Source organism: Babylonia areolata, chromosome 34, assembly GCF_041734735.1.
Source record: "Babylonia areolata isolate BAREFJ2019XMU chromosome 34, ASM4173473v1, whole genome shotgun sequence".
In the NCBI taxonomy this organism is placed as follows: domain Eukaryota; kingdom Metazoa; phylum Mollusca; class Gastropoda; order Neogastropoda; family Buccinidae; genus Babylonia; species Babylonia areolata.
In genome coordinates, this window is record NC_134909.1 from 17,304,640 (window position 1) to 17,331,904 (window position 27,265).

The 27,265-nt window shown below is 45.5% G+C and overlaps 1 protein-coding gene across 1 annotated transcript; it reads left to right on the plus strand.

Annotated features, from left to right (window-relative positions):
- The first annotated feature begins 755 nt into the window (after positions 1-755).
- LOC143277619 (dTDP-glucose 4,6-dehydratase-like) lies at positions 756-26,573 on the plus strand. Its single transcript, XM_076582500.1, has 11 exons — positions 756-798; positions 6,311-6,372; positions 9,536-9,592; positions 10,484-10,538; positions 11,433-11,524; positions 13,792-13,905; positions 15,551-15,890; positions 16,943-17,028; positions 19,390-19,503; positions 21,880-21,981; positions 26,342-26,573. The coding sequence occupies exons 1-11, from the start codon at positions 756-758 to the stop codon at positions 26,483-26,485; spliced, it is 1,209 nt and encodes a 402-aa protein (XP_076438615.1). The 3' UTR covers positions 26,486-26,573.
- The last annotated feature ends 692 nt before the right edge of the window (positions 26,574-27,265 follow it).

Sequence of the window (27,265 nt, forward strand, 5' to 3'; positions counted from 1 at the left end):
TTGCACGCCGGTACCAGAACATGTATCTGAAGTGAACAGATAATTTTCTTGTTCCCTTATATGTTATTCTTTTTTCCATTTCTACTTGTTCTCTCACCCTTCTCTGACATTGAGTGATTACAGGTATATAATCTGTCACATATTTAGTACTTCAGTTTTCTGAACTGAGGCCGTGTGTCGCTTGTGTAATATGCCGGATGGAGAGGACTGATGAGATCCATTTCTTGTTTTGTTGTCCTGCCTCACTTGACCTTTTGCTGAAGTTAACTGAACCTAAATATTACAGCCCGGCCATGTAGATTTTGTTCAAAATTTGTTGTCATCCAGAAACTGATGAAACTATCTTTTATGGACTCTCCAATGAATGAATAAAATGGGCAAATCTTTGAAAAATTTGAATGCTGTAAAATGCCTCTTTTTTTCTTTGCTGTCGGTGAGTTTTCGACATGTATAGGATATTCTTGTACTATTAGTATGACTATGATTTTGTGCATTTTACGGTTTGTGTAGTATATTCAGTTGTTGTGGTATAAATATATGTTATAATTCCAATATTTCATTGTGCATTTGTCACACCCCTTCAATAAGGAACTTTGATTGTCATTTGAAGTAGAAAAGCAAGAACAAAATGTATTTGTTCAAATTCATAGAGAGCAAAGCACGATCGAAAGTGACCTTTTCCACTTCAAGTACCTGTGGACAGGTCAACGAGGGCGGAAGCAAAGGTCACGTGATAACAATAAAAGCCGACAAAGATGGCGGCGAACGTGGAGAGGCCGCGTGTTCTGGTACTTGGAGGTAAGTGTCTAGTCCCTGCTCACTTCGCTGTTGCCGCGTTGCTTCTCAGGCAACAGCAAAACACTAACCCACGCACTTTGCCCCATATCGTCAGTCACCCAGGCACTCTGCAGGCTCCCAAACTTGGACGCGGAACGGATACGACGCTGCAGACGATGTGTGCACGGAAGTGAAATGTGAATCATGGTGTATGCTGACCCCAGAGCTCAGGGCCTGACTGGATCGATAGCCGTTTAGCATGTGACTCAATCAGAGGGCCGGCTTGCGCTATTGACCTGTCGGCCTTCTGTTGCAATGTTTGTCGACGGATTTAAATGTCCACAAGCCCGACTTCGAAATTGTGTCGGGTTTAATTTTAGGGCGGAAGATGTGTGATGGATGGATGGTTGTTACGTTCGTCCAGTGAAGACTGGTGGTGCCCAGTAGACAGGATGAGTCAGGGTCACAGTCATTACCAGTGGAATGATGTCATGCACTGTCAGTTTTCTGTCCATTCTGAAATATGTTCTCTCTCTCTTTTCCCTCTGCCTGTCTGTGTCTCTCCTGTCTTTTGCTTATCAATATTATGTATGTTTACAGTGTGCGTATCTGAGCTCTCAAAAAGTGTGTGTGTGTGTGTGTGTGTGTGTGTGTGTGTAGCTTTCTGTATTTATGACAATGTGTGTGTGTGTGCTTGCATGTGATATAGATGCCCTCATCAGCTCACTCACTGACGCTCTTTTTCTCTTTTTATCACAACAGATTTCTCTGACAGGCATATTGATGCCACTCACAGAATGACAAGTGCACACTTGTACAATGATGCAGTAGTGTTGAGTTTGTTTATATATATATGGCTAATGATGATATGTTAAACTGTTTTTGGATTTTTCTTCTTCTGCGTTCACTCGTATGCACACGAGTGGGCTTTTACGTGTATGACCGTTTTTACCCCGCCATGTAGGCAGCCATACTCCGTTTTTGGGGTGTGTGCATGCTGGCTATGTTCTTGTTTCCATAACCCACCGAACGCTGACATGGATTACAGGATCTTTAACGTGCGTATTTCATCTTCTGCTTGCATATACACACGAAGGGGGTTCAGGCACTAGCAGGTCTGCACATATGTTGACCTGGGAGATCGTAAAAATCTCCACCCTTTACCCACCAGGCGCCGTGACCGTGATTCGAACCCAGGACCCTCAGATTGAAAGTCCAACGCTTTAACCATTCGGCTATTGCGCCCGTCTGTTTTTGGATTTGAAGCATTTCAGTTTTAATTTGTATTTAATGAACTACAGGTTAAACAGGAAGAAAATTGAATGAGATGAGTATTATCATTGACGGGCGCAATAGCCAAGTGGTTAAAGCGTTGGACTTTCAGTCTGAGGGTCCCAGGTTCGAATCTCAGTGACGGTGCCTGGTGGGTAAAGGGTGGAGACTTTTCTGATTCCCAGGTCAACATATGTGCAGACCTGCTAGTGCCTGAACCCCCTTCCGTGTGTATACGAATGCAGAAAATCAAATACGCACGTTAAAGATCCTGTAGTCCATGTCAGTGTTTGGTGGGTTATGGAGACACGAAAATACCCAGCATGCATCAACCACGAACAGAATCATCGGCAAGTCAATGTTGGTCGTGTAACGGAAAGAAGAAGAAAGAAGATAATTTATGTAAACAAGGTCATTCACACACACACACAGACACACACACACACACACACACACACCACACACACGCACACACACACACACGGTGACACACACACACTCATTCACTCACTCACACACACGCACGCACACGCACACACAACCAGCATTCATAAATGTTTCAGTAGCAGTGGTTTTGCATTTGTTTGGCTTAATCAAGGGGTTGGATGTGTTCATGATTTTCTTGTTTGCTTTAAACAGCATATGGTTGACTATAGATGGCAGGAGAGGAACTACCAAGTACAAAATAGTGAAAGATTTTCTTTGTTCAGATTGTTTAAAACAAATAATTCAACAGAACCATATGTAGTAATAAATATTAAACAAGCCATTAGAAGTTCTTAAACAAGATTTCGTTTTGGTGTATCTGAGCGACGGGTGCCATAGCCGAATGGTTAAAGCGTTGGACTTTCGATCTGAGGGTCTTGGGTTCGAAACTCGGTGACGGCGCCTGGTGGGTAAAGGCTGGAGATTTTTACGATCTCCCAGGTCAACATATATGTGCAGACCTGCCAGTGCCTGAACCCCCTTCGTGTGTATGCGCAAGCATAAGATCAAATACGCACGTTAAAGATCCTGTAATCCATGTCAGCATGCACACCCCTGAAAACGGAGTATGGCTGCCTACATGGCGGGGTAAAAACAGTCATACACGTAAAAGCCCACTCGCGTATATACGAGTGAACATGTGAGTTGAAGCTCACGAACGCAGAAGAAGAAGAAGGTGTATCTGATGTCGATGTGCACAATAAAAGATACAAGACCAGCACCCAAAACAGTATGGTATGTCTGTTACGTTGGTCTGCAAAAGAAGTTAAGTCTATTTGTATTATGTTGTCCTGTATTAGATGACTTGAGGGAAAGACAACAACCATGAGATACTATAGCAGACCAAGTAATTTTTGGTTGGTATTAGACTATTACCTCTGTCTTCTACAAACGATAATGTTATGCTGAATTTTGCCATATTTATTTACAAGTTATTAAAAAGACGTAGTTACATGATTGGTTGAAAAGAACACACTTTTATTTCTGTAAGCATGTATTAAGATTATACCTTTATGTACCGGTAGATTCATTCGGACAAAATATGTAATCACCCCTTCAAATGGGGCCATGGCCTTATTGAATAAACGATTGTTTCGTTACAGACAGACACACACACACACACACACACACACACACACACACACACACACACACACACACACACACACACACACACACACCCCTACAGAATGGGACAACCATCACTAAGCAGTCACCTTGAGTGGTGTGTGAGACTGAGAGAGAGATTGAGAGGGTGTCCTTGGTCCACTGTCTGTACAACAGCAACATTTTCTTAGCTTGATAGCTAGTGTAAATTGTATACTTATGGGACTCAGTCTTGGTTGGCTGCATGCGGATTCAGTCATATTCTTAACCCCATCAGTGCTCCAGGACGAACATTTCCGTTCCCTTCTGGTGTGCAAAAAAAAAATTGCCCCATGATGGAAACGTCCTAATCCCCCGAAAGCGGAGTATGGCTGCCTACAGGGCGGGGTAAAAACGGACATACACGTAAAAGGCCACTCGAGTACATACGAGTGAACGTGGGAGTTGCAGCCCACGAACGCAGAAGAAGAAGAAGGAAACGTCCTTCCGTCTCATTGTAGAAATTTTCCTGTTGCCAGCCCCATGATGGAAACATCCTTCCGTCTCATTGTAGGAATTTTCCTTTTGCCAAATCATTAAATTAATGTGAATTGGCTATAATTGGACAGTGTGTTCATTTTTCTTTCAGAAAAGTATCCGTTATACATACACTTTCTTTTAATTGTTTGCATGACTGAATTTATTTTTCATTCAGATTATGACCTTCAATGACTAAATCACCCCTTGGTATACAGTTATCACTGAATGTGAAATAGGCTTGGCACTGAAAGGGTTAATAATGACATCATTCATGGTAAGCAAGGTTAGAGGTAAAAAGTTAAGGTCATCACTTGAACTTACACTTGTGATATAAAAAAAAAAAAAAATATATATATATATATATATATATAAGCTTGACAGAGCTCCCCTGATACATGAAGAAGCTTCCATTTCCATAATTAATCCTCACTCAGTCATTGTCCCTATGACTTAAATTCAGAGCTGGGCTCCTGATGAGTTAAAAGTTTTGTCCCCTAGGACTCTTGCCATAATGCTAGGCGGTCCTAGACTGGCTTCAGACCACCACTCTTATCGCTGCACATTCTGATCTTCTTCTTCTTCTGTGTTCGTGGGCTGCAACTCCCACGTTCACTCGCATGTACACGAGTGGGCTTTTACGTGTATGACCGTTTTTACCCCGCCATGTAGGCAGCCATACTCCGCTTTCAGGGGTGTGCATGCTGGGTATGTTCTTGTTTCCATAACCCACCGAACGCTGACATGGATTACAGGATCTTTAACGTGCGTATTTTGATCTTCTGCATGCGTTTACACACGAAGGGGGTTCAGGCACTAGCAGGTCTGCACATAATATATGTTGACCTGGGAGATCGGAAAAATCTCCACCCTTTACCCACCAGGCGCCGTCACCGTGATTCGAACCCGGGACCCTCAGATTGAAAGTCCAGCGCTTTACCCACTCGGCTATAGCGCCCGTCGCACATTCTGATCAATTTTGCATTGCTACACACACACACACACATATATATAAAGGCAAGCATACCTTCGTTCTTGCCACAACCATCTAGGTTTCTCAGCCAAGAAGTTTGCATGTGTTTTTGTGGAAACAGCAACAGAGTAAGGAATTACAGAAAGAGAGGGAAGGACGGGGGGCAGATTTCTGACGGAGTTCATGTTCAGTGCTCGAGTTAAACAATGAACGTCTCAGATTTCATCTTGACAGGTGCAACTGCAGGGCTGTTGAGGTGTTGGGCTCTCAGTCTGAGGGTCTAAGGTTCAAATCCTGGTCACATTACTTGGTGTGTTAAGGGTGGTGATTGTTTTGATTTCCCAGGTCAATAGCTGTGCAGACCTGCTCATGCCAGAGCTTCCTTCATATGCATTTGTGTGTGCATATAAACACGCACATTTAAGATCCCATAATTCATATCAGCAATCGGTGTGTTATGGAAACAAAGAATACATATCCAGCATACACTCCCCTGAAAACATAGTACGGCTGCCTACATCACAGGGTGAAAATGGTCATGCACAAAAAAAGCTAACTCATACAAAAATATTATGTACATAACTTTTAAGTGAATGCGAGAGTTGCAGCCCACGAACACAGAAGGAGGAGATTTTGTCTCAAGACTGCGTTCTGTCCTCAGCCACTGTCTCCCTCTGTCTAACTCTCTTTCATGTGGTGTTGGCTGTTGTGTGGTGGTGTTGACAGTGGCTGTGTCGTTTCTGATGCTGACGGGCGCAATAGCCGAGTGGTTAAAACGTTGGGACTTTCAATCTGAGGGTCTCGGGTTTGAATCTCAGTGACATCACCTGGTGGGTAAAAGGTGGAGTTTTTTTTTTCCGATCTCCAAGTTCAACATATCTGCCGACCCGCTAGTGCCTGAACCCCCGTCGTGTGTATATGGCAAGCAGAAGAGCAAGTACACATGTTAAAGATCCTGTAATCCATGTCAGCATTCGGTGGGTTATGGAAACAAGAACACACCCAGTATGCAAACCCCGAAAGCAGAGTATGGCTGCCTACATGGCGGGGTAAAAATGGTTATACATGTAAAAGCCCACTCGTGTACATATGGGCAAATGTGGGAGTTGCAGCCCATGAACGCAGAAGAAGAAGAAGTTTCTGATGCTGCTGACAGTGGTGTGTTGTGTGGTGTTGCAGGAACTGGATTTATCGGCCGGAACTTTGTTCAGTACCTGGTCAACAATGATTTGGCTTCCAAGGTTTGTGTGTGTGTGTGTGTTTGGAGTGTGTGTGTGTGTGTGTGTGTTTGGAGTGTGTGTATGTGTGTGTGTGTGTGTGTGTTTTAAGTGTGTGTATGTTGTGTGTGTATTTGTGTGTGTGTGTGTGTGTATGTTGTGTGTGTATTTGTGTGTGTGTGTGTGTGTGTGTGTGTGTGTGTGTGTTTGGAGTGTGTGTTTGGAGTGTGTGTGTGTGTGAGTGTGTGTGTGTGTTTTGAGTGTGTGTATGTTGTGTGTGTATTTGTGTGTGTGTGTGTTTGCAGAGTGTGTGTGTGTATGTGTGGAGTGTGTGTGGAGAATGTCTGCGTTGTCTGAAGAGAGAGAGAGAGTGTGTGAGTGTGTGTGTGTGAGTGAGAGAGAGAAAGTATTGTGTGTATACATACACAGCGTGTCACTGTGTGTACTGTCACTCGCAGGCTCATGTGCCCTGCGTACGTGCGTCTGGGGTACGCGTGTATGTAGGAAGTCGAGCAGTGGATGTTTGTGTGCGCACATGTAGATACGTGTGTGGGTTGGTGTTACTGTTAGTTCTCTGTGTCTGTCTGGCAGAAAAAGGCTGTGGGAGTGCTGTTGATTTCAGTTTCAAGGAAGTGTTAGAGTGTGCAAGCGCATCCATTTCATAAGCTGCACCACATCTGCTGTATAACGATTTTTTTTTTTTTAATTAAAATTAAAAAAAAATTTTTTTATGGCAGATGCTTGATCTTTGCATAAACCCAACACACTGATCAGGCCTTAAGAGTCTTTCTTAGGTTTATGTAAAAAAAAAATTTTTTAAATAAAAAAAACGCATAAAAAATGAAAAAGTGTGTAAATGGAGACACACACACACATGTACGCATGCGTGCGCGTGCGCGTGCGCGCGCACACACACACACACACACACACACACACACACAGACAGAGACACACACACACACACACACACACACACACACACACACACACCTTCTCCTACGGCATACATGCAGGCAGCACACACACACACACACGCACACACACACACACACACACACACATACATACATACACATACAACACACACACACACGCACACGCGCGCACACACACACACACACACTTTCATTTACTCGCATGCGTACACAGTAATTCCCCCCCGCCCCCCTCCCCTTCCTCCCACTTGTTTTTTTTTCCTACCCTCGTCTAATATCACTTACAGTGAAAAGACGTTAAACTGAAGAACGAACACACACACACACACACACATACACACACACACACATACAACACACACACACACACATACATACAACACACACAGACATACAACACACACACACACACACACACACACACACACACACATGCTGCCATAGGTTTCCAACTGGGTGCTACCTTTGTTGGGGTTTAAGGGGGATGCCTACCCCAGGTGGTATAGCAGCTGGAAGTCACCAACAGAGCAAGGATACAGGGGAGTGGGGGGGGGGGGGGGGGGCGAGGGGGGGGGAATGGATGGGGGTGGAGGGGCTGGGGGAAGAGGGTCGGGGGAAGGGGGTCTGGGGGGGGAGATGGAGGGGCTGTGTCTTGACACCACATGGACACCCGCCAGTATCAGATCAACAGTTCTGTGGAGTGATGGCCTAGAGGTAACGCGTCCGCCTAGGAAGCGAGAGAGAATCTGAGCGCGCTGGTTCGAATCACGGCTCAGCCGCCGATATTTTCTTCCCCTCCACTAGACCTTGAGTGATGGTCTGGACGCTAGTCATTCGGATGAGACAATAAACCAAGGTCCCGTGTGCAGCATGCACTTAGCGCATGTAACAGAACCCACGGCAACAAAAGGGTTGTTCCTGGCAAAATTCTGTAGAAAAATCCACATCGATAGGAAAAACAAATAAAACTGCATGCAGGAAAAAATACAAAAAAAAAAAAGAAAAGAAAAAAGGGTGGCGCTGTAGTGTAGCGACGTGCTCTCCCTGGGGAGAGCAGCCCGAATTTCACACAGAGAAATCTCTTGTGATAAAAAGAAATACAAATACAGTCTGATCCGGTGGATTGGGGGTCCAGGGTTCAAACCCTGCAGTGTCAAGCGTGATGCTCATCAACAAACACGACTGTGCAGAAGCACTGATAACGTGCTGTGTTAAGCAGGGTTTTTTTGGGTTTTATTCTTAGTTAATGTTGTTGTTATTTTTGTTGTTGTTGCTATTGTTGTTGCTGATGACTCTTGTCAGTGTCACAAGCGTAACACTATCACTGTATCAGCAGACGGTGATGATAGTTACAAGTGGTATTTGTTCTCAAGGTCTGTCTAAGCCTGTTGGGTTTCGCTGCCCAGTCAGCCAACTGCTTAGCAGATGTGGTGTGGTGTGTGTGTGTGTGTGTGTGTGTGTGTCTATATATATATATATATATGTGTGTGTGTGTGTATATATATATATATGGATTTTCCATAAACAGTGATGCCTTCTTGAGTAACTAAACTGATAACAGATACTTTACAGGTGTTATTGGTGATTTTGTTGGTATTGACTTTGTTCCCAGCATAACACTGTTCATAATGATATATATATATCTCTGTGTGTGTGTGTGTGTGTTTGTGTGTGTGCGTGTGTACATATATATTTCTATATGGCTTTGTAGCGTTAGGGACTATGTCATGAATTTCATATTCATACTGCAATGTTGTGGATGGCAGTGAAATGATGAGCAAGCAGGTGTGCAAGTTGCACATACATGGCGGATATCTATGAAAAGCCACACACGTGTATGGATTGTACACACCTGAAAACCACACGCACGCACACATGCACACGCGCGCACACGCACACGCGCGCGCGCGCACACACACACATGCACGCGCATGCACGCGCGCACGCACACACACACACACACACACACACACACACAAATACACACACACACGCACGCACGCACACACGCACACACACACACGCACACACACACACATACACACACACACTGACAGATTGTTATATCACTTCAAGTGGAAAGACGTTAAACTGAAGACGAACACACACACACACACACACACACACACACATATATATATATTATATATATATAACACGCACAAACACACACGCACACAAACACACACACACACACACACACACACACACACTGACAGATTGTTATGGTGACTGATGTCCCCTGTTTTCAGATTCGTGTGGCCGACAAAGTGCCGCCACAGATGGCATGGATGAACCCTCCACACATGGTATGGCGTGCGTGAGTGGGTGTGGTGGGTGGGTGGATGGGTGGGTGTTTGGGGGTTGGTGTGCGGTGGTGGGTAGGTATGTATGTGGGTGGGTGGGTGTGGTGGGTGGTTGAGTGGGTGTGTAGGGGCTGGTTATATTGGTGGGTGTTTCAGTTTGTATTGTGGTGGGTGGGTGTGGTAGATGTTCAGGGGTGGGGGTGGTGCATGGTTAGTTGTGTGGGGGTGTATGGTGGGTAATTGTGTGTTGGTGGATGGTTAATTGTGTGTGTGTGTGTGTGTGGTGGGTGTGTGGGTGGGTGGGTAACTTGTTGTGTGGTGGGTGTTTGGTGGTGGAAGGGGAGGAGTGTGTTTGGTGTGTGTTTGTATGTATGTGTGTGTGACTGTGTGTGTGTGTGTGTGTGTGTGTGTGTGACTGTGTGTGTGTATGTATGTGTGTGTATTTACGTGTGTGTGTATGTGTGTATTTATGTGTGTGCGTGTGTGTATTTATGTGTGTGTGTGTTTATGTGTGTGTGTATGTATGTGAGTGTATGTATGTGTGTGTGTGTGTGTATGTGTGTGTGTGTATTTATATGTGTGTATGTGTTTATGTATATGTGTGTGTGTATGTATATGTGTGTGTGTGTATGTATGTGTTTGTATGTATGTGTGTATGTATGTATGTGTGTGTGTGTGTGTGTGTGTGTATGTGTGTGTGTGTGTGTATGTGTGTGTGTGTGTGTGATAACATAGCAGGGAAGTGACATGATGTTGGTGGTTTTTTTGTTGTTGTTTTTTTCTTAGAAGTTAGATGGCACTCACACATTGTAAACAATGCAATTCAATACAATACAGTACAATACAATGCAACATGTTTGCACAGAAGTGACACAGTGTGTGTGTGTGTTTCAGGCGGCGTTTGAAGATGAACGTGTGGAATTCAAACATGCTAACCTCATCAACAGCAGTAAGTGGTTTGTCAACACAGGCATCAACACGTGCACACACACTCATGCACACACACACATACACACATGCGCATGCACGAGCACGCATGCGCGAGCACACCCCCCCCCCCCCCACACACACACACACACACCCTCTCTCTCACGCACACACGTACACACACACATACAGTGATACACACACACACATACACACACACACACACACCCGCACACACACACATATACACACACACACACACACACATACACTTTCACATACCCTCTCTCTCTCACTCATACACACACACACACGCACGCATGCATGCACGCGCGCATGCGCATAATCTTACCCTCAAGTTGCATTTGTCGATGACTTTGTGCATTTCATTCATCCTTTTCTTTTAACTTCTTTCCACATGTGTGATGTTATTAGATCTGCTCTGAAAATTGTAGACATTGGGCTTTGTAAGGTATTAAAAGTTGCAAATGATGAAGTGTCTCAGTGTCTGAAAGGCTTGTGAGTCCTTCTTCTTCTGCGTTCGTGGGCTGCAACTCCCACGTTCACTCGTATGCACACGAGTGGGCTTTTATGTGTATGACTGTTTTTACCCCGCCATATAGGCAGCCATACTCCGCTTTCGGGGGTGTGCATGCTGATTATGTATTTGTTTCCATATGGATTACAGGATCTTTAACGTGCGTATTTGATCTTCTGCTTGCATATACACGAAGGGGGTTCAGGCACTAGCAGGTCTGCACATATGTTGACCTGGGAGATCGTAAAAATCTCCACCCTTTACCCACAGGCGGTATTTGGTGTGTGTGTATGTGTATTGCAGTTGACAGAAGCTAGCCAGTAACCATGACAAGCTGTGTGTGTGTGTGTGTGTGTGTGTGTGTGTGTGTGTGTGTAGCCTCAGTGGAAAACGCCTTTGCCAGTGACAGCGGCCCCTATGACTATGTTGTCAACTTCGCTGCCGAGACCAAGTACGGGCAGAGTGAACCTGTGAGTGTTTGGTTTGATAGTGAAGGTAGAGATGGTGATGTTGGTGATGTGGTTTATGGTGATGATGATCTTTTTCTTCTTTTTCGTTCGTTGGCTGCAGCTTCCGTGTTCACTCGTATGTACACGAGTGGTGTACTCTGTTTTTTTGGGGGGGTGCATTGCTGGGTATGTTCTTGTTTCCATAACCCACCGAACGCTGACATGGATTACAGGATCTTTAACGTGCGTATTTGATCTTCTGCTTGTGTATACACACGAAGGGGGTTCAGGCACTAAGCAGGTCCGCACATATGTTGACCTGGGAGATCTGAAAAATCTCCAACCCTTTACCCACCAGGCACGGTTACTGAGATTCAAACCCAGGACCCTCAGATTGAAAGTCCAACGCTTTAACCACTCGGCTGTTACGTCCTTCAGTGATGATGATGATGATGATGATTGTGACAGTGATGTTTTGTTTAATAGTGACGATGATGGTGATGGTGACACTGAAGTTTTATTTGATAGTTTAGATGATGACGGTGACAGTGATGTTTTGGCGGATAATGATGACGATGATGTTTGGGGTGACAGTGGTGTTTTGATTGATAGTGATGGTGATGGTGGCTAAGTACAGGAAAATGAACCTTGTTATCTGATGACAGTGATGTTTTGGTGGATAATGATGATGATGATGTTAGTGGTGGCAGTGATGTTTTGATTGATAGTGATGATGATGGTGGTGGTGGTGACAGTGATGTTTTGGTCGATTGTAACGATGATGATGATGGTGTTGGCATGATGTTTTGGTTGTTAGTGATGATAATGACGATGACGGATATGTTTTGTTTGATAGTGATAATGGTGATGGCTAAGTTCAGGAAAATTGAACCTTGTTATCTTATGACAGTGATGTTTTGGTTAATAGTGATGATGATGGTGATGATGATGATGATGATGTTTGTGGTGGCAGTGATGTTTTTGGTTGATAGTGATAGTGATGATGATGATGACAGTGATGTTTAGGTCGATTGTAATGATGATGATGATGATGGTGTTGGCATGATGTTTTGGTTGTTAGTGATGATGATGACGATGACGGATATGTTTTGTTTGATAGTGATAATGGTGATGGCTAAGTTCAGGAAAATTGAACCTTGTTATCTTATGACAGTGATGTTTTGGTTAATAGTGATGATGATGGTGGTGATGATGATGATGATGATGATGATGATGATGATGAATGATGACAGTCATGATCTGGCAGATAGTGAATATGGTTTGGCCATTGAAAAGTTACTAGTGGTGGTTACAGGTGTACCATGAAGGCATCGTACGGCTCAGTAAGAACTGTGCCAAAGTGGCAGTGCAATGCCAGGTGATGTTATTACCAACAGGTGATGTGTGAGTGGTGGTGGTTACAGGTGTACCATGACAGCATCGTACGGCTCAGCGAGAACTGTGCCAAGGTGGCAGCACAATGCCAGGTGATATTATTACCAACAGGTGATGTGTTTGGTGGTGGTTACAGGTGTACCATGAAGGCATCGTACGGCTCAGTAAGATCTGTGCCAAAGTGGCAGTGCAATGCCAGGTGATGTTATTACCAACAGGTGATGTGTGAGTGGTGGTGGTTACAGGTGTACCATGAAGGCATCGTACGGCTCAGCGAGAACTGTGCCAAGGTGGCGGCACAATGCCTGGTGATGTTATTACCAACAGGTGATGTGTGAGTGGTGGTGGTTACAGGTGTACCATGAAGGCATCGTACGGCTGAGCGAGAACTGTGCCAAGGTGGCGGCACAATGCCTGGTGATGTTATTACCAACAGGTGATGTGTGAGTGGTGGTGGTTACAGGTGTACCATGAAGGCATCGTACGGCTGAGCGAGAACTGTGCCAAGGTGGCGGCACAATGCCAGGTGATATTATTACCAACAGGTGATGTGTGAGTGGTGGTGGTTACAGGTGTACCATGAAGGCATCGTACGGCTCAGCGAGAACTGTGCCAAGGTGGCGGCACAATGCCAGGTGATGTTATTACCAACAGGTGATGTGTGAGTGGTGGTGGTTACAGGTGTACCATGAAGGCATCGTACAGCTCAGAACTGTGCCAAGGTGGCAGTGCAATGCCAGGTGATGTTATTACCAACAGGTGATGTGTTTGGTGGTGGTTACAGGTGTACCATGAAGGCATCGTACAGCTCAGTGAGAACTGTGCCAAAGTGGCAGTGCAATGCCAGGTGATGTTATTACCAACAGGTGATGTGTGAGTGGTGGTGGTTACAGGTGTACCATGAAGGCATCGTACGGCTCAGTGAGAACTGTGCCAAGGTGGCGGCACAATGCCAGGTGAAGATGTACGTGGAACTGTCCAGCGGTCAGATGGCGTCCTCAGAAAAGGTAACGCCGTCAGTGAATCCACTGGTGCATTTTTGTTTGTGTAGACATTTCCACACGGTAGATGTGTGTTCACAGTGCCGCCCACCCACCCACCCACACATCCAACCCCCTGACCCCCCCCCCCTCACACACACTTCCTCTCTCTCTCTCTCTCACTCAAAATATTCATTCAAATGCCTGCATAGCAGACAACACATAAAATGTACACACACACACACACACAAATACGCCTACATGTAAACACCTACACATACACTCCCTTCTTTCTCTCTCTCTTTCACTCTCTCTCTCGCTCTCTCTCGCTCTCATTTTCTTTGAGTGTATTTGAATGTCATGTATGTACTTCCATAACCTTTTGATATCCTTTGAGTATTTTGATTTTATTATTTCTCCTTGCCCTGAGGGCTGGATGCAAAAAAAGCATGTGCATGCTTATTCCACTTCCATCATTGAAAAAAGTTCGTTCGTTCGTTCTCTCAACAACAACAACAAAATAACCACACAGTAAGCAATTAAATGCCTCTACAGCAGACAGTGCTCACAAATACACACACACATTGTCACACATGCTTTCATACACAACCCCCCAAAATCCCAGCAAACAATCAAAATGCCTGCTCATTAAACAATGCATGTGCTCGCTCGCACACGTGCGCGCACAAACACACACACACACACACACACACACACATTCTTTCTCTCTCTCTCTCTCACTGACAAGAAACCAGCAAAAACAAGCAAATGTCTGCATTGTAGGCAACACACACACACACAGAGACAAACAAACACAGACACACACACACACACTCACACACAGACACACACACACACAGACACACACACACACACACAGACACACACACACACACAGACACACACACACACACACAGAAAGCACTGACAGTCATTAACAATAGTGGCAGTATGTGTGTGGGCCAGAAAGAGCTGATGGTTACTAACAATGGAAGCTCTGTGTGTGTTTGTGTGGTGTGTGTGTGTGTGTGTTTAAGTGTGTGTGTGTTTAAGTGTGTGTGTGTGTTGTGTTGTGTGTGTTTGTGTGTCTTGAATATCTCCGTGTATGTATGTGTGGGTGTGTTGTGTGTGTGTGTGTGTGTGTGTTACATTTAGAAAATGATTGATTGAAATGTATGTAAATGTGTAAATGTATGTAAATGTGAAAGTATATGTGTGTGTGTATATGTGTATGTGTGTGTGTGTGTATATATATATTGTGTGTGTGTGTGTGTGTGTGTGTGTGAGTGTGTGTGATTCGGATAAGACGATAAACTGAGGTCCCGTATGCAGCATGCACTTAGCGCACGTAAAAGAACCCACGGCAACAAAAGGGTTGTTCCTGGCAAAATTCTGTAGAAAAATCCACTTTGAAAGGGGAAAAAAAAAAAAAAAAAAAAACAACTGCACGCAGGAAAAAATACAAAAATAATGGGTTGCGCTGTAGTGTAGCGATGCGCTCTCCCTGGGGAGAGCAGCCCGAATTTCACACAGAGAAATCTGCTGTGATAAAAAGAAATACAAATACAAATACAGATATATATATATATATATTTATACACACACACACACACACACATACATACATACGTGTGTGTGTTCAAATCCCCCCCAACCCTCCGCTTGCCTGCAGAAGGCCCTGAAGGAGGACGGCAAGACGGACCCCTGGACCAGCGTGGCCCAGCACAAGCTGCAGGCCGAGCGCTCCCTCGCCGCCCACCACCACCCCCACCTCCCCCACCTGGTCGTCCGCCCGGCCATCGTCTACGGGCCCGGCGACCGGCAGGGGCTGACCCCTCGGCTGATCGTGGGCGCCATCTACCGCTTCATGGGGGAGAAGATGAAGCTCCTGTGGACGAGGGACCTGCGGATGAACACGGTGCATGTGGAGGACGTCTGCCGGGCCGTCTGGTTCCTGCTGGAGAGAGGTCGCCCCGGGGAGGTGTACCACGTTGTGGACAAGTCCAGCACCAGTGAGTTGTGTGGTGTGTGGGGTGGTGGGTGTTGGGTGGGTGTGTGTGTGTGTATGGGGGGGGGGGGTGGGGTTATGGTGGGTGTGGTGGTGGTGTACCACGTTGTGGACAAGTCCAACACCAGTGAGTAGTGTGGTGGGGGTGGGTGTTAGGTGTGTGTGTGTGTGAAGGGGTGAATAAGAGTGTGTGTGAGTGTGTTTGGAGGGGTTAGTATGAGTGTGTGTGTGTGTGTGTGTTTGTGAAGGGATGAATGTGAGTATGTGTGCATGTGTTTGGAGGGGTCAGTATGAGTGTGTGTGTGTGTTTGTGAAGGGATGAATGTATGTGTGCATGTGTTTGGAGGGGTCAGTATGAGTGTGTGTGTGTGTGTGTGTGAAGGGGTGAATGTGAGTGTGTGTGGATTGCTGAAGATAAGTGTGTGGAAGGGGACGGGAGGTGAGGGGAGGTGTGTTGCGTGTCTGGTTCCTCCAGCAACGTGGGCAACCTGGGCAGGTGTGCCACGTGGTGCGTAAAAGCAACACCAGTGTGGAGGTGTGTGTGGTGGTCGGGGGGGAGAGAAGGGTCGGCGCGTGAGGGCCTGGGCTGTGTGTGTGTGTGTGTGTGTGTGTGTTGGTACGTGTACTTTCAAAGTCTTGTTTTTTGTTGTTTTTTTATTACACACACTGTCCCGTGACCCACTGGTGCAGACTCTCTAGCAGGGGTCTGATTCCCTGCCCCTGTGCAAACTGCTAACCCTGAGAAGGAGAGAAAACGAAAGTAGGAGAGAACATGAAAGTAAAACAAAAGTAGGAGAGAAAACAAAAGTAGGAGAGAAAACGAAAGTTGGAGAGAACACGAAAGTAAAATGAAAGTAGGAGAGAAAACGAAAGTAGATGCAGCTAGTTACTTCCACCCCCCCCCCCACCTCCTGAGTGATAGATTACCTACCCTGTGCATTCCTGTCTTGATCAACACTGGGTGTGCATGGTTTTTTTTTCAGCCTTTGGAGGGGGTTGGTTTGGGGGAAAGATTGTTGTTGATGAGGTAAGATGTGGTTGTTGTTGTTTTTCCAGCACAAGGTAAAATCTGCCAGCTGGTGTCCCAGATGTTCGGTATTGACTATGACTTCATGGGCTCCGTTCTGTCTACCATGGCGAAGGTGGGTGCATACATGTGTGTGTGTGGGGTGGAGGGTGGGTGGGGTTATGTGGGTGTAGGTGTGTTGTGTGGGTGGGTGTGTATGGGTGAGGGGTGGGGGTTGTTATACGGGTGTTAGTGTTGGGGGGGATAGGGGTGGGTGGGTGTGTGTATGGGGGGGGGGATATGTTGGTATGTTGTGTGGGTGTGAGTGCAAGGGTGAGGGGTGGGGGTCATTGTATGAGGGTGTGTGATGGGGGGGGGGGAGTTGTGGGGTGGGTGTAGGTGTGTTGTGTGGGTGTGAGTGCAAGGGTGAGGGGTGGGGGTCGTTATATGGGTGTTAGAATGTGGGGGGTGGGGGGTGGGGTTAGAGGTGTGTGTGTGAAGGGGGGGCAGGGGTGTTGTGTGGGTGTGAGTGCAAGGGTGAGGGGTGGGGGTCATTATACGGGGGTGTCGGTGTTCATTGGGGGAAAGGGGTGTGTGTGGGGGGGTGGGGGGGGGGCATGTGGGTGTAGGTATGTTGTGTGGGTGTGAGTGCATGGGAAAGGGGTGGTGGTTGTTATATGGGTGTCAGTGTGTGTGGGGGGAGGGGGGGGCGTGTGGGTGTAGGTGTGTTGTGTGGGTGTGAGTGCAAAGGGGAGGCGGGGGGGGTGGGGGTGGATGTTACATGGGTGTCAGTGTGTGTGTGGGAGGGGCGCGTGTGGGGTGTGTGTGTGGGTGTGTTGTGTGGATGTGAGTGCAAGGGTAAGGGGTGAGGGTCGTTATATGGGTGTCAGTGGGGATGGGGGGGTTGGTTGTGGTGGGGGGAGGGGATGAGTGTTTGCGGGTGTGAGTTTTGTGTGTGTGTGTGTGTGTGTGTGTGTGTGTGTGTGTGTGAACTGTTACACTCTCCACCGTGAAAAAGGTGAATGTCAGTGCTCTGTGATGTTGCAAACATATACACGTTTTTTTTGTGTGGGTTTCTTTTGCTTGTGTGTTTATGGGTGAGAGGAAGTGTGTGTTTATCAGTCTGTTTTAAAATGATAACATGTGAAATGTATATCTTTAACTCTTTTGTCGACGGGCGCAATAGCCGAGTGGTTAAAGCGTTGGACTTTCAATCTGTGGGTCCTGGGTTCGAATCACGGTGACGGCGCCTGGTGGGTAAAGGGTGGAGATTTTTACGATCTCCCAGGTCAACATATGTGCAGACCTGCCAGTGCCTGAACCCCCTTCGTGTGTATACGCAAGCAGAAGATCAAATACGCACGTTAAAGATCTTGTAATCCATGTCAGCGTTCGGTGGGTTATGGAAATAACATACCCAGCATGCACATCCCCGAAAGCGGAGTATGGCTGCCTACATGGCAGGGTAAAAACGGTCATACACGTAAAAGCCCACTCGCGTATATACGAGTGAGCGTGGGAGTTGCAGCCCACGAACGCAGAAGAAGAAGAAGAAGAAGAAGAACTCTTTTGTCAGATGACTAGAAAGTTCATTGCCCATCGGCGACTTTAACTGACATTAAGGGGTCATTTTAAAAGGACCATTTTTCGCATAGTATTTTTCTGACACAATCCGAATTATGTGACTGTATTGTATTACTATTTTCATCACAAAAGATTTCTTTGTGTGAAATTTGGGCTGCTCTCCCGAGGGGGAACGTGTCGCTACACTTAGAGCGCCGCCCATTTTTTTTTGTATTTTTTCCTGCCTGCAGTTTAAAAAAAAAAATAATAAAAATTGTTATTCCTATTGAAGTGGATTTTTCAGTAGAATTTTGTGAGGGACAACCCATTTATTGCTGTGGGTTCTTTTACGTGCGCTAATTGAATGCTGCACACGGGACCTTGGTTTATCGTCTCATCTAAATGACTAGCATTCAGACCACCACTCAAGGTCTAGTGGAGGGATGAGAGCGTAGAGTCTAAAATATTTGGCAGGGGTGGGGGGTTCACACAAAAACTTAGTGCTGAAAGAGTAGAAGACACATTGGTCTGCCTTACTGATGGTTTTCAGAAACCCCCTCCCTCACACACACATCAGCGCCTGTGTGTGTGTGTGTGTGTGTGTGTGTGTATGTGTGTGTGTGTGTGTGTAACTGCTTATGTGTACGTGTGTGTGTATGTGTGCACATGTGTGTGTGCATATAAATGTTTATGCATGTATGTGTGTGTTTATAAATGTATGTGAATACATGTTTGTGTGTATGCATGTGTGTGTATGTAAGTGTGTGGGTATACATTTGTGTTTATTCAAATGTGTGTGTGTATATGTGTGCACATATGTGTGAATACATGTGTGTGTCTACATGTATTCAAATGTGTGTGTGTATGTGTATACATGTGTGTGTGAATATATGTGTGTGTGTCTACATGTATTCATGTGTGTGTGTGTGTACAGGTGAACATGTCGTCAGTGGTGGAGGACATAAACGACAAACACATGGGACCATGGGCCGATGCCTGTCAGCACGACAACATAGCCAACACCCCCCTCACTCCTTTCATTGACCAGGTAACTGACCACGTTTTTTTTGTGTGTTTTTTTAAAAATCTTGCTGTAGATTGCCAACATCAGCCAGTCATCACTGCAGGCCTTGGGATCAGTTCAAAATCTTTGGAAGTCCTAGGAGCTCTTCTTACAATGGTTCTGGGAGCGTCCCAGACTACCCTAGGAGAGTCGGTCTTTTCTTTTCTTCTCGTTCGTCAGATGGACCCCCCAGTCTCCGCAATGAAGGCAGCTTTTACGCTGCAGGTCCTCCACACAGCTGTCGAGCTTCCGGGTCAGTGGAGTTGGGTCGGGACAGTTCCTCTTCCTGAGCCACCTCATGGAGGGGGCGGGACTGCAGCAGGTGTTCTGTTGTCTGGCTGTCAGTCCCACAGGGGCACAGTGCTGAGTGACCGATGAAGAATTTTGTGTATGAACGGTGGTTTAGGCAGGTTGTGGCCTGTCCCCGAGTCTGAACACTTGATGGCTGTGTCCGCCTAGTCAGCAGGTAGGAAGTGTCTGTCCTTTCGTGGTGTGGATGCTGTCATCGACTTCTTCTGTTGCTTGGCCTGATCAGTTCAAAATCTTTTGGAGGCCACTCACCAGAGAAGACCCTGCACTGCTGCGGTGGTGTTCAGTAGAACTCCTGTTCTTCTTCTTCTCTTCTTCTTCTTCTGCGTTCGTGGGCTGCAACTCCCACATTCACTCGTATATACGCGAGTGGGCTTTTACGTGTATGACCGTTTTTACCCTGCCATGTAGGCAGCCATACTCCGCTTTCGGAGGTGTGCATGCTGGGTGTGTTCTTGTTTCCATAACCCACCGAACGCTGACATGGATTACAGGATCTTTAACGTGCGTATTTGATCTTCTGCTTGCGTATACACACGAAGGGGGTTCAGGCACTGGCAGGTCTGCACATATGTTGACCTGGGAGATCAGAAAAATCTCCACCCTTTACCCACCAGACGCCTTCACCATGATTCGAACCCGGGACCCTCAGATTGAAAGTCCAACGCTTTAACCATTCAGCTATTGCGCCTGTAGAACTCCTGTCCTGATTCAGCGTACTTAGGACACCACCTGCCGAGCCTCCATACTGACCACAATAGTAGCTCAGTGAGCGTCTCCCTCCAACACAGGACTTTCACTTTTCGTGTGTTCATTCCAGACATTTTTAGAGCGTCCCAGTGTGTCCTTCCTTTCCATTTCCAAAGTATCATGGACGCATTGTTTGCAAAGCTGAATTGTAATATCATAATGATGGCTTTACGATGATGATCATGTCAGAGTTTTCTTCAGTTTTGTGAGTAATTTTGATTTCCTATAGAGTCACACATGGAAACGTTGATATTCATTCACATTATTATTATTATTATATATACGTTATGATTATTTATCAGGTCTTCCAAGTATTTTTTTTTCCTATATGAGAACTTGATGAGAATGTAATGAAAATTCATGAGGCTGACATTTTATGTCAGGAATTTCTGTACAACAAATACATTCAAAATCACCTCATGAATATTCATTCATATTATAATAGTATGAATAACAATGTGTGTCAGGAACTGCTGTACAGCAGACACACTCAAAATCACCTCATGAATATTCATTCATACTGTGTGATGAATAACAATGTGTGTCAGGAACTGCTGTACAGCAAACACCTCCAAAACCACCACATGAATATTCATTCATATTATAATAATGTGATGAATAACAGTGTGTGTCAGGAACTGTTGTACAACAATCTCCATCTGGACGGCTCTAAAATCACCTCATGAATATTCATTTATATCATAATAATGTGATGAATTACAATGTGTGTCAGGAACTGTTGTACAACAAACACCTCCATCTGGACGGCTCTAAAATCACCTCATGAATATTCATTTATATCATAATAATGTGATGAATTACAATGTGTGTCAGGAACTGTTGTACAACAAACACCTCCATCTGGACGGCTCTAAAATCACCTCATGAATATTCATTTATATAATAATAATGTGATGAATTACAATGTGTGTCAGGAACTGCTGTACAACAAACGCCTCCATCTGGACGGCTCTAAAATCACCTCATGAATATTCATTCATATCATGATAATGTGATGAAGTACAATTTTGGTGTCATATACTGTACCATGTCAAACTGATGCAAACTCGGCCTATCAGTTTGCTCTGCTTGGCCAAATTTTGCGTGGCTAACAGTGAAAAGACGACCCGTCTTGCCCGGTCCGCTCTTAGCCAATCAAACGCTTCTAAAAGCTACAAGCGCTGAATCGTTTCTTTGGCCAAGGCTCTCCACGCCATCTTGTCAGGTTTACGCTCTGTCTCGTCTTACGCTTTTTTTGGGGGGGCTATTAAGCGTGTTCATATGAACTACAATGTGTGTCAGGAACTGCTGTACAACAAACACCTCCATCTGGACGGCTCCAAACTGGAACAGCTGGGTTTCCACTGCGAGCATCCCGACTTGGAAGAGGCCAGTCTGCGTCAGGTAATTCTGTCTTCCGTTTTTTTTCTGTTGAGAGGTAGCGTGCAGGGGTGGTGTGGGGGTGGGGCCTGGGGGTGGGGGGTATTTGGTGGAGATATGAGTGCTTGTGTGTGTGTGGGGGGGGTGGGGTGGGGGGGGGTGAATGTTTGTGGTGTGGGGATAAGGGTAAGAGTAGGGGCAGGTTGGGAGGGGGAGGGGCTAAGGGGGCGGGGTGGTTATGTGTGTGGTGTGTGCACACAGGTTTTGGGTGTATGTGGTGAGGGTGTGAGCATTTGTGTGTGTGTGTGTAGGGTTGTTTGTGTAGGGTTGTGTGTGTGTAGGGTGGTGTGTGTGGGGTGGGGTGCAAGGGGGTGTGGGGATAAGGTTGAAGGGGGTGGGTAGGAGGGTATGCATGTGGTGTGTGCACATGGGTTGTGGGTGTATGTAGTTGGGGTGTGAGTGTTTATTGTTTGTGTGTGTGTGTAGGGTGGTGTGTGTGTGTGTGTGTGTGTGAGGGGGAGTTGCCGGGTGGTGGGTGGTGGGGGAGTGGGGGGGGTAAATGTCTGTGGGGTGGGGAAAAGGGTAACGGGAGGTATGTATATGGTGTGTGCACACAGGATGTGTGTGTTTGTGTGAGTAGGTGTGGACATGTGGGTGTTCACAGAACAATCCATGACAAGGTGTGGACATGTGGGTGTTCACAGAACAATCCTTGACAAGGTGTGGACATGGTGGGTGTTCACAGAACAATCCTTGACAAGGTGTGGACATGTGGGTGTTCACAGAACAATCCTTGACAAGGTGTGGACATGTGGGTGTTCACAGAACAATCCTTGCATGGTGGGTGTTCACAGAACAATCCTTGACAAGGTGTGGACATGTGGGTGTTCACAGAACAATCCATGACAAGGTGTGGACATGTGGGTGTTCACAGAACAATCCATGACAATGTGTGGACATGTGGGTGTTCACAGAACAATCCTTGACAAGGTGTGGACATGTGGGTGTTCACAGAACAATCCTTGACAAGGTGTGGACATGTGGGTGTTCACAGAACAATCACTAATATCACTTCAAGTGGAAAGACGTTAAACTGAAGACAACAACAGAACAATCCTTGACAAGGTGTGGACATGTGGGTGTTCACAGAACAATCCGTGACAATGTGTGGACATGTGGGTGTTCACAGAACAATCCTTGACAAGGTGTGGACATGTGGGTGTTCACAGAACAATCCTTGACAATGTGTGGACATGTGGGTGTTCACAGAACAATCCGTGACAATGTGTGGACATGTGGGTGTTCACAGAACAATCCATGACAAGTTGTGGACATGTGGGTGTTCACAGAACAATCCTTGACAAGGTGTGGACATGTGGGTGTTCACAGAACAATCCTTGACAAGGTGTGGACATGTGGGTGTTCACAGAACAATCCATGACAATGTGTGGACATGTGGGTGTTCACAGAACAATCCATGACAAGTTGTGGACATGTGGGTGTTCACAGAACAATCCTTGACAATGTGTGGACATGTGGGTGTTCACAGAACAATCCGTGACAATGTGTTGGTTGAGGACAGATGTTGGCAAGACTGTCCACGGCGACTTGGTGGCTGGCCCGGTGTTGATGTTAACTTTGAGGACTATAATCTGAGTAATTATGATAGCCATTCAGATGAGACGATAAACCAAGGTCCCGTGTGTAGCATGCACTTAGTGCACGCAAAAAAAACCCATGGCGACAAAAGGGTTGTCCCTGGCAAAAAGCTGTGGAAAAATCCACTTTGATAGGAAAAAGAAATACACTTGTAGGCAGAAAAAATATCATCAAAAAACACACAGACATAATTAAACATGTATGTGCGTGTGTGTATTTTGTATTTATTTTGGTATTTCTTTTTATCACAACAGATTTCTCTGTGTGAAGTTCGGGCAGCCTGAATTTGACACCGAGAAATCTGTTGTGACAAAAAGAGAAATACAAATTACAAATTAGAAATAAGAGCAACGGCACTGACTGTGTGTACAGCTAGGACTGGGGGGTCTTCTTCTTCTGCGTTCGTGGGCTGCAACTCCCACGTTCACTCGTATGCACACGAGTGGGCTTTTACGTGTAAGACCGTTTTTACCCAGCCATGTAGGCAGCCATACTCCGTTTTCGGGGGTGGACTGGGTGGGTCAGGTGAGCAGAGTGCCAGACTTCAGAGTTGATTGATGTTATCCCAGGAGTTCCATTCCATGCTCCTCTTTCACCTGTCTTGGTTGGTTTGCCTGAGTTTGGTTCTGAGGAATTTGTATTTGGTTTGATTGGTTTTCTTCTTCTTCTTCTTCTGCGTTCACTCGTATGCACACGAGTGGGCTTTTACGTGTATGACCGTTTTTAACCCGCCATGTAGGCAACCATACTCCGTTTTCGGGGGTGTGCATGCTGGGTATGTTCTTGTTTCCATAACCCACCGAACGCTGACATGGATTACTGGATCTTTAACGTGCGTATTTGATCTTCTGCTTGCATATACACATGAAGGGGTTTCAGGCACTAGCAGGTCTGCACATGTGTTGACCTGGCAGATCGTAAAAAATCTCCACCCTTTACCCACCAGGCGCCGTCACCGTGATTCGAACCGGGGACCCTCAGATTGACAGTCCAGCGCTTTAACCACTCGGCTATTGCGCCTGTCAGATTGGTTTTCAACGTGCATTTATTTTTGTTTGTTGGGTGTTGTTTTGGTCAAGAAACTCCTTCATCTTTGTTTTGTTGAACTGTTGAATTGAAAGTGTTCATCATTTCTTTCTTGTGTTGGTTAAAACATTGGAATGCAATGGTTATTCAAAGGCTAGTATTCATATTTTTTCTTTCTTTTTTGTTTTGTTTTTGTTAAAATGTTGAATTGCAATGGTAATTCCTTAGCTGATATTCATCTCTTTTTTTTTCTTTGTTGGTTAAAACGTTGAATTACAATGATAATTCCTTGGTCGGCACTCATCTTTTTTCTCTCTCTCTCTCTCTTTTTCATTAAATTTTTTTTTTATATTCAAAACATTGCATTGCAGTTCCCATTCTTTGCCTGATATTCATTCATCATTTTCATTGTTGTTTGTTAGTATCAGTATCAGTATCAGTAGCTCCAGGAGGCGTCACTGCGTTCGGACAAATCCATATACGCTACACCTCATCTGCCAAGCAGATGCCTGACCAGCAGCGTAACCCAATGCGCTTAGTCAGGCCTTGAGAGAAAAAAAAATTAAAAAGAAATTTGTTAAAAACTGGTATTTGTTTTTTGTTCAGCTGTTTGTTGATTTTTATGTAAAAGATGCTTCTTTGCACACAGATTGTGGATGACCATATGACAGTGTATAAGATGATGATACTTCTCAGCTCACAGATTGTGGATGACTATATGACAGTGTAAAGGATGATGCTCTCACTCTGCACACAAATTGTGGATGACTATATGGTGATGGGAAAGATTATGATACTTCTCTGCACACAGATTGTGGATGACTGTATGGCGATGGGAAAGATTTTGATACTTCTCTGCACACATATTGTGGATGACTATACGACAGTGTAAAAGATGATTCTTTCTCTGTGCACACAGATTGTGGATGACTACGTGAGGATGTTTAAGGTGATGATGCTTCTCTGCTCACAGATTGTGGATAACTTCGTGAGATGATGATGCTTCTCTGCTCACAGATTGTGGATGACTACATAACCATGTAAAAGATGATGCTCAGTCTCTCTCTCTGCTCACAGAATGTGGATGACTACATGACAATGTAAAAAGATGATGCTCGCTGTCTCTGCTCACAGATTGTGGATGACTACATAACCATGTAAAAGATGATGCTCTGTCTCTCTCTCTCTGCACACAGATTGTGGATGACTACATGACAATGTAAAAAAATGATGCTCTCTCTCTAGGCACATAGATTGTGGATGAGTCACATGACGATGTAAATGCACGCAGATTTTGGATGACAATATGATTATGTAAAAGATGATTCTGTCTCTGCACACAGATTGTGGATGACTTCATAACCATGTAAAAGATGATGCTCTGTCTCTCTCTCTCTCTGTACACAGATTGTGAATGACTACATGAGGATGTTAAAGATGATGATGCTTCTCTGCTCACAGATTGTTGATGACTACATGACAATGTAAAAAGATGATGCTCTCTCTCTCTGCACACAAATTGTGGATGACTATGTGAGGCACAGATTGTGGATGACTACCAATATGTGACAGTGTAAAAAGATGATGCTGTCTCTCTCTCTGCACACAGATTGTGGATGACTACGTGAGGCACAGATTGTGGATGTCTTGTGCGACAGTGTAAAAAGATGTTGCTGTCTCTCTCTTTCTCTGCACACAGATTGTGGATGACTACGTGAGGATGGGCCTGTTCCCCAAATGCCTGCTGAGCGGAGACGTGCACTACACTCCCCCTGACAACCATCACCTTGACGACGGCGGCGGTGACGATGAGGACGATGATGACGACAACGACAACCAATGACCCATGACGGGCTAGCAGTGGTCGTCGTCATGTCGTCGTCATCATCATCATCGTTGATGGCTTTCTTCGGCTTTTCCAGCGTCTTGCACTTCAGCGTCATTCCCTTTAAGGGGGAGGGGGGCGGGGGGGTCAAGGGGAAAAGACAACAAACGGGGGGTGGGGGGGGGGTAAGGAGAGGAGGGGAGTGGGAGAATTGCTGAACTCCAATAGGTTATGTGGGAATGGGGAAGGGGGTGTGGCTGGTTAGAGGCTATCAGTCTCTGGTGGTGTTTTTGTGGGGTTTTTTTGTGTTTTTTTCGTTGTTTTTTTGTTGTTTTTTTTTTTTTATCAGTGTGACAGGGCGGTTTATGGGTCGCTGTAGTGTAGTGTGGTGTGTGTTCAGCAGTGTTACCGTGAAGTGTATCTTTTTTTCTTTTGGACATAACCAACCACTTTTGTGTGTCATGAGGTGACAGGATGTGTGCCACATTTTGTGTGTGTATGGGCGTGTAGGTCATGCTGAGTTTTGTTTTGTTTGTGTGTATGGGCGTGTGTCGTGCTGTGTTTTGTTTCTTTGTGTGTATGGGCGTGTGTCGTGCTGTGTTTTGTTTCTTTGTGTGTATGGGCGTGTGTCGTGCTGTGTTTTGTTTCTTTGTGTGTATGGGCTGTGTGTCGTGCTGTGTTTTGTTTCTTTGTGTGTATGGGCGTGTGTTGTGCTGTGTTTTGTTTCTTTGTGTGTATGGGCGTGTGTCGTGCTGTGTTTGTTTCTTTGTGTGTATGGGCGTGTGTCGTGCTGTGTTT

Coding starts and splice junctions, on each gene's coding strand:
- LOC143277619 (XM_076582500.1), top strand. CDS start 756: ATGGCGGCGAACGTGGAGAGGCCGCGTGTTCTGGTACTTGGAG. Junction 799..6,310: donor GCGTGTTCTGGTACTTGGAG/GTAAGTGTCTAG, acceptor GTGGTGTTGCAG/GAACTGGATTTATCGGCCGG. Junction 13,906..15,550: donor AGATGGCGTCCTCAGAAAAG/GTAACGCCGTCA, acceptor GCTTGCCTGCAG/AAGGCCCTGAAGGAGGACGG.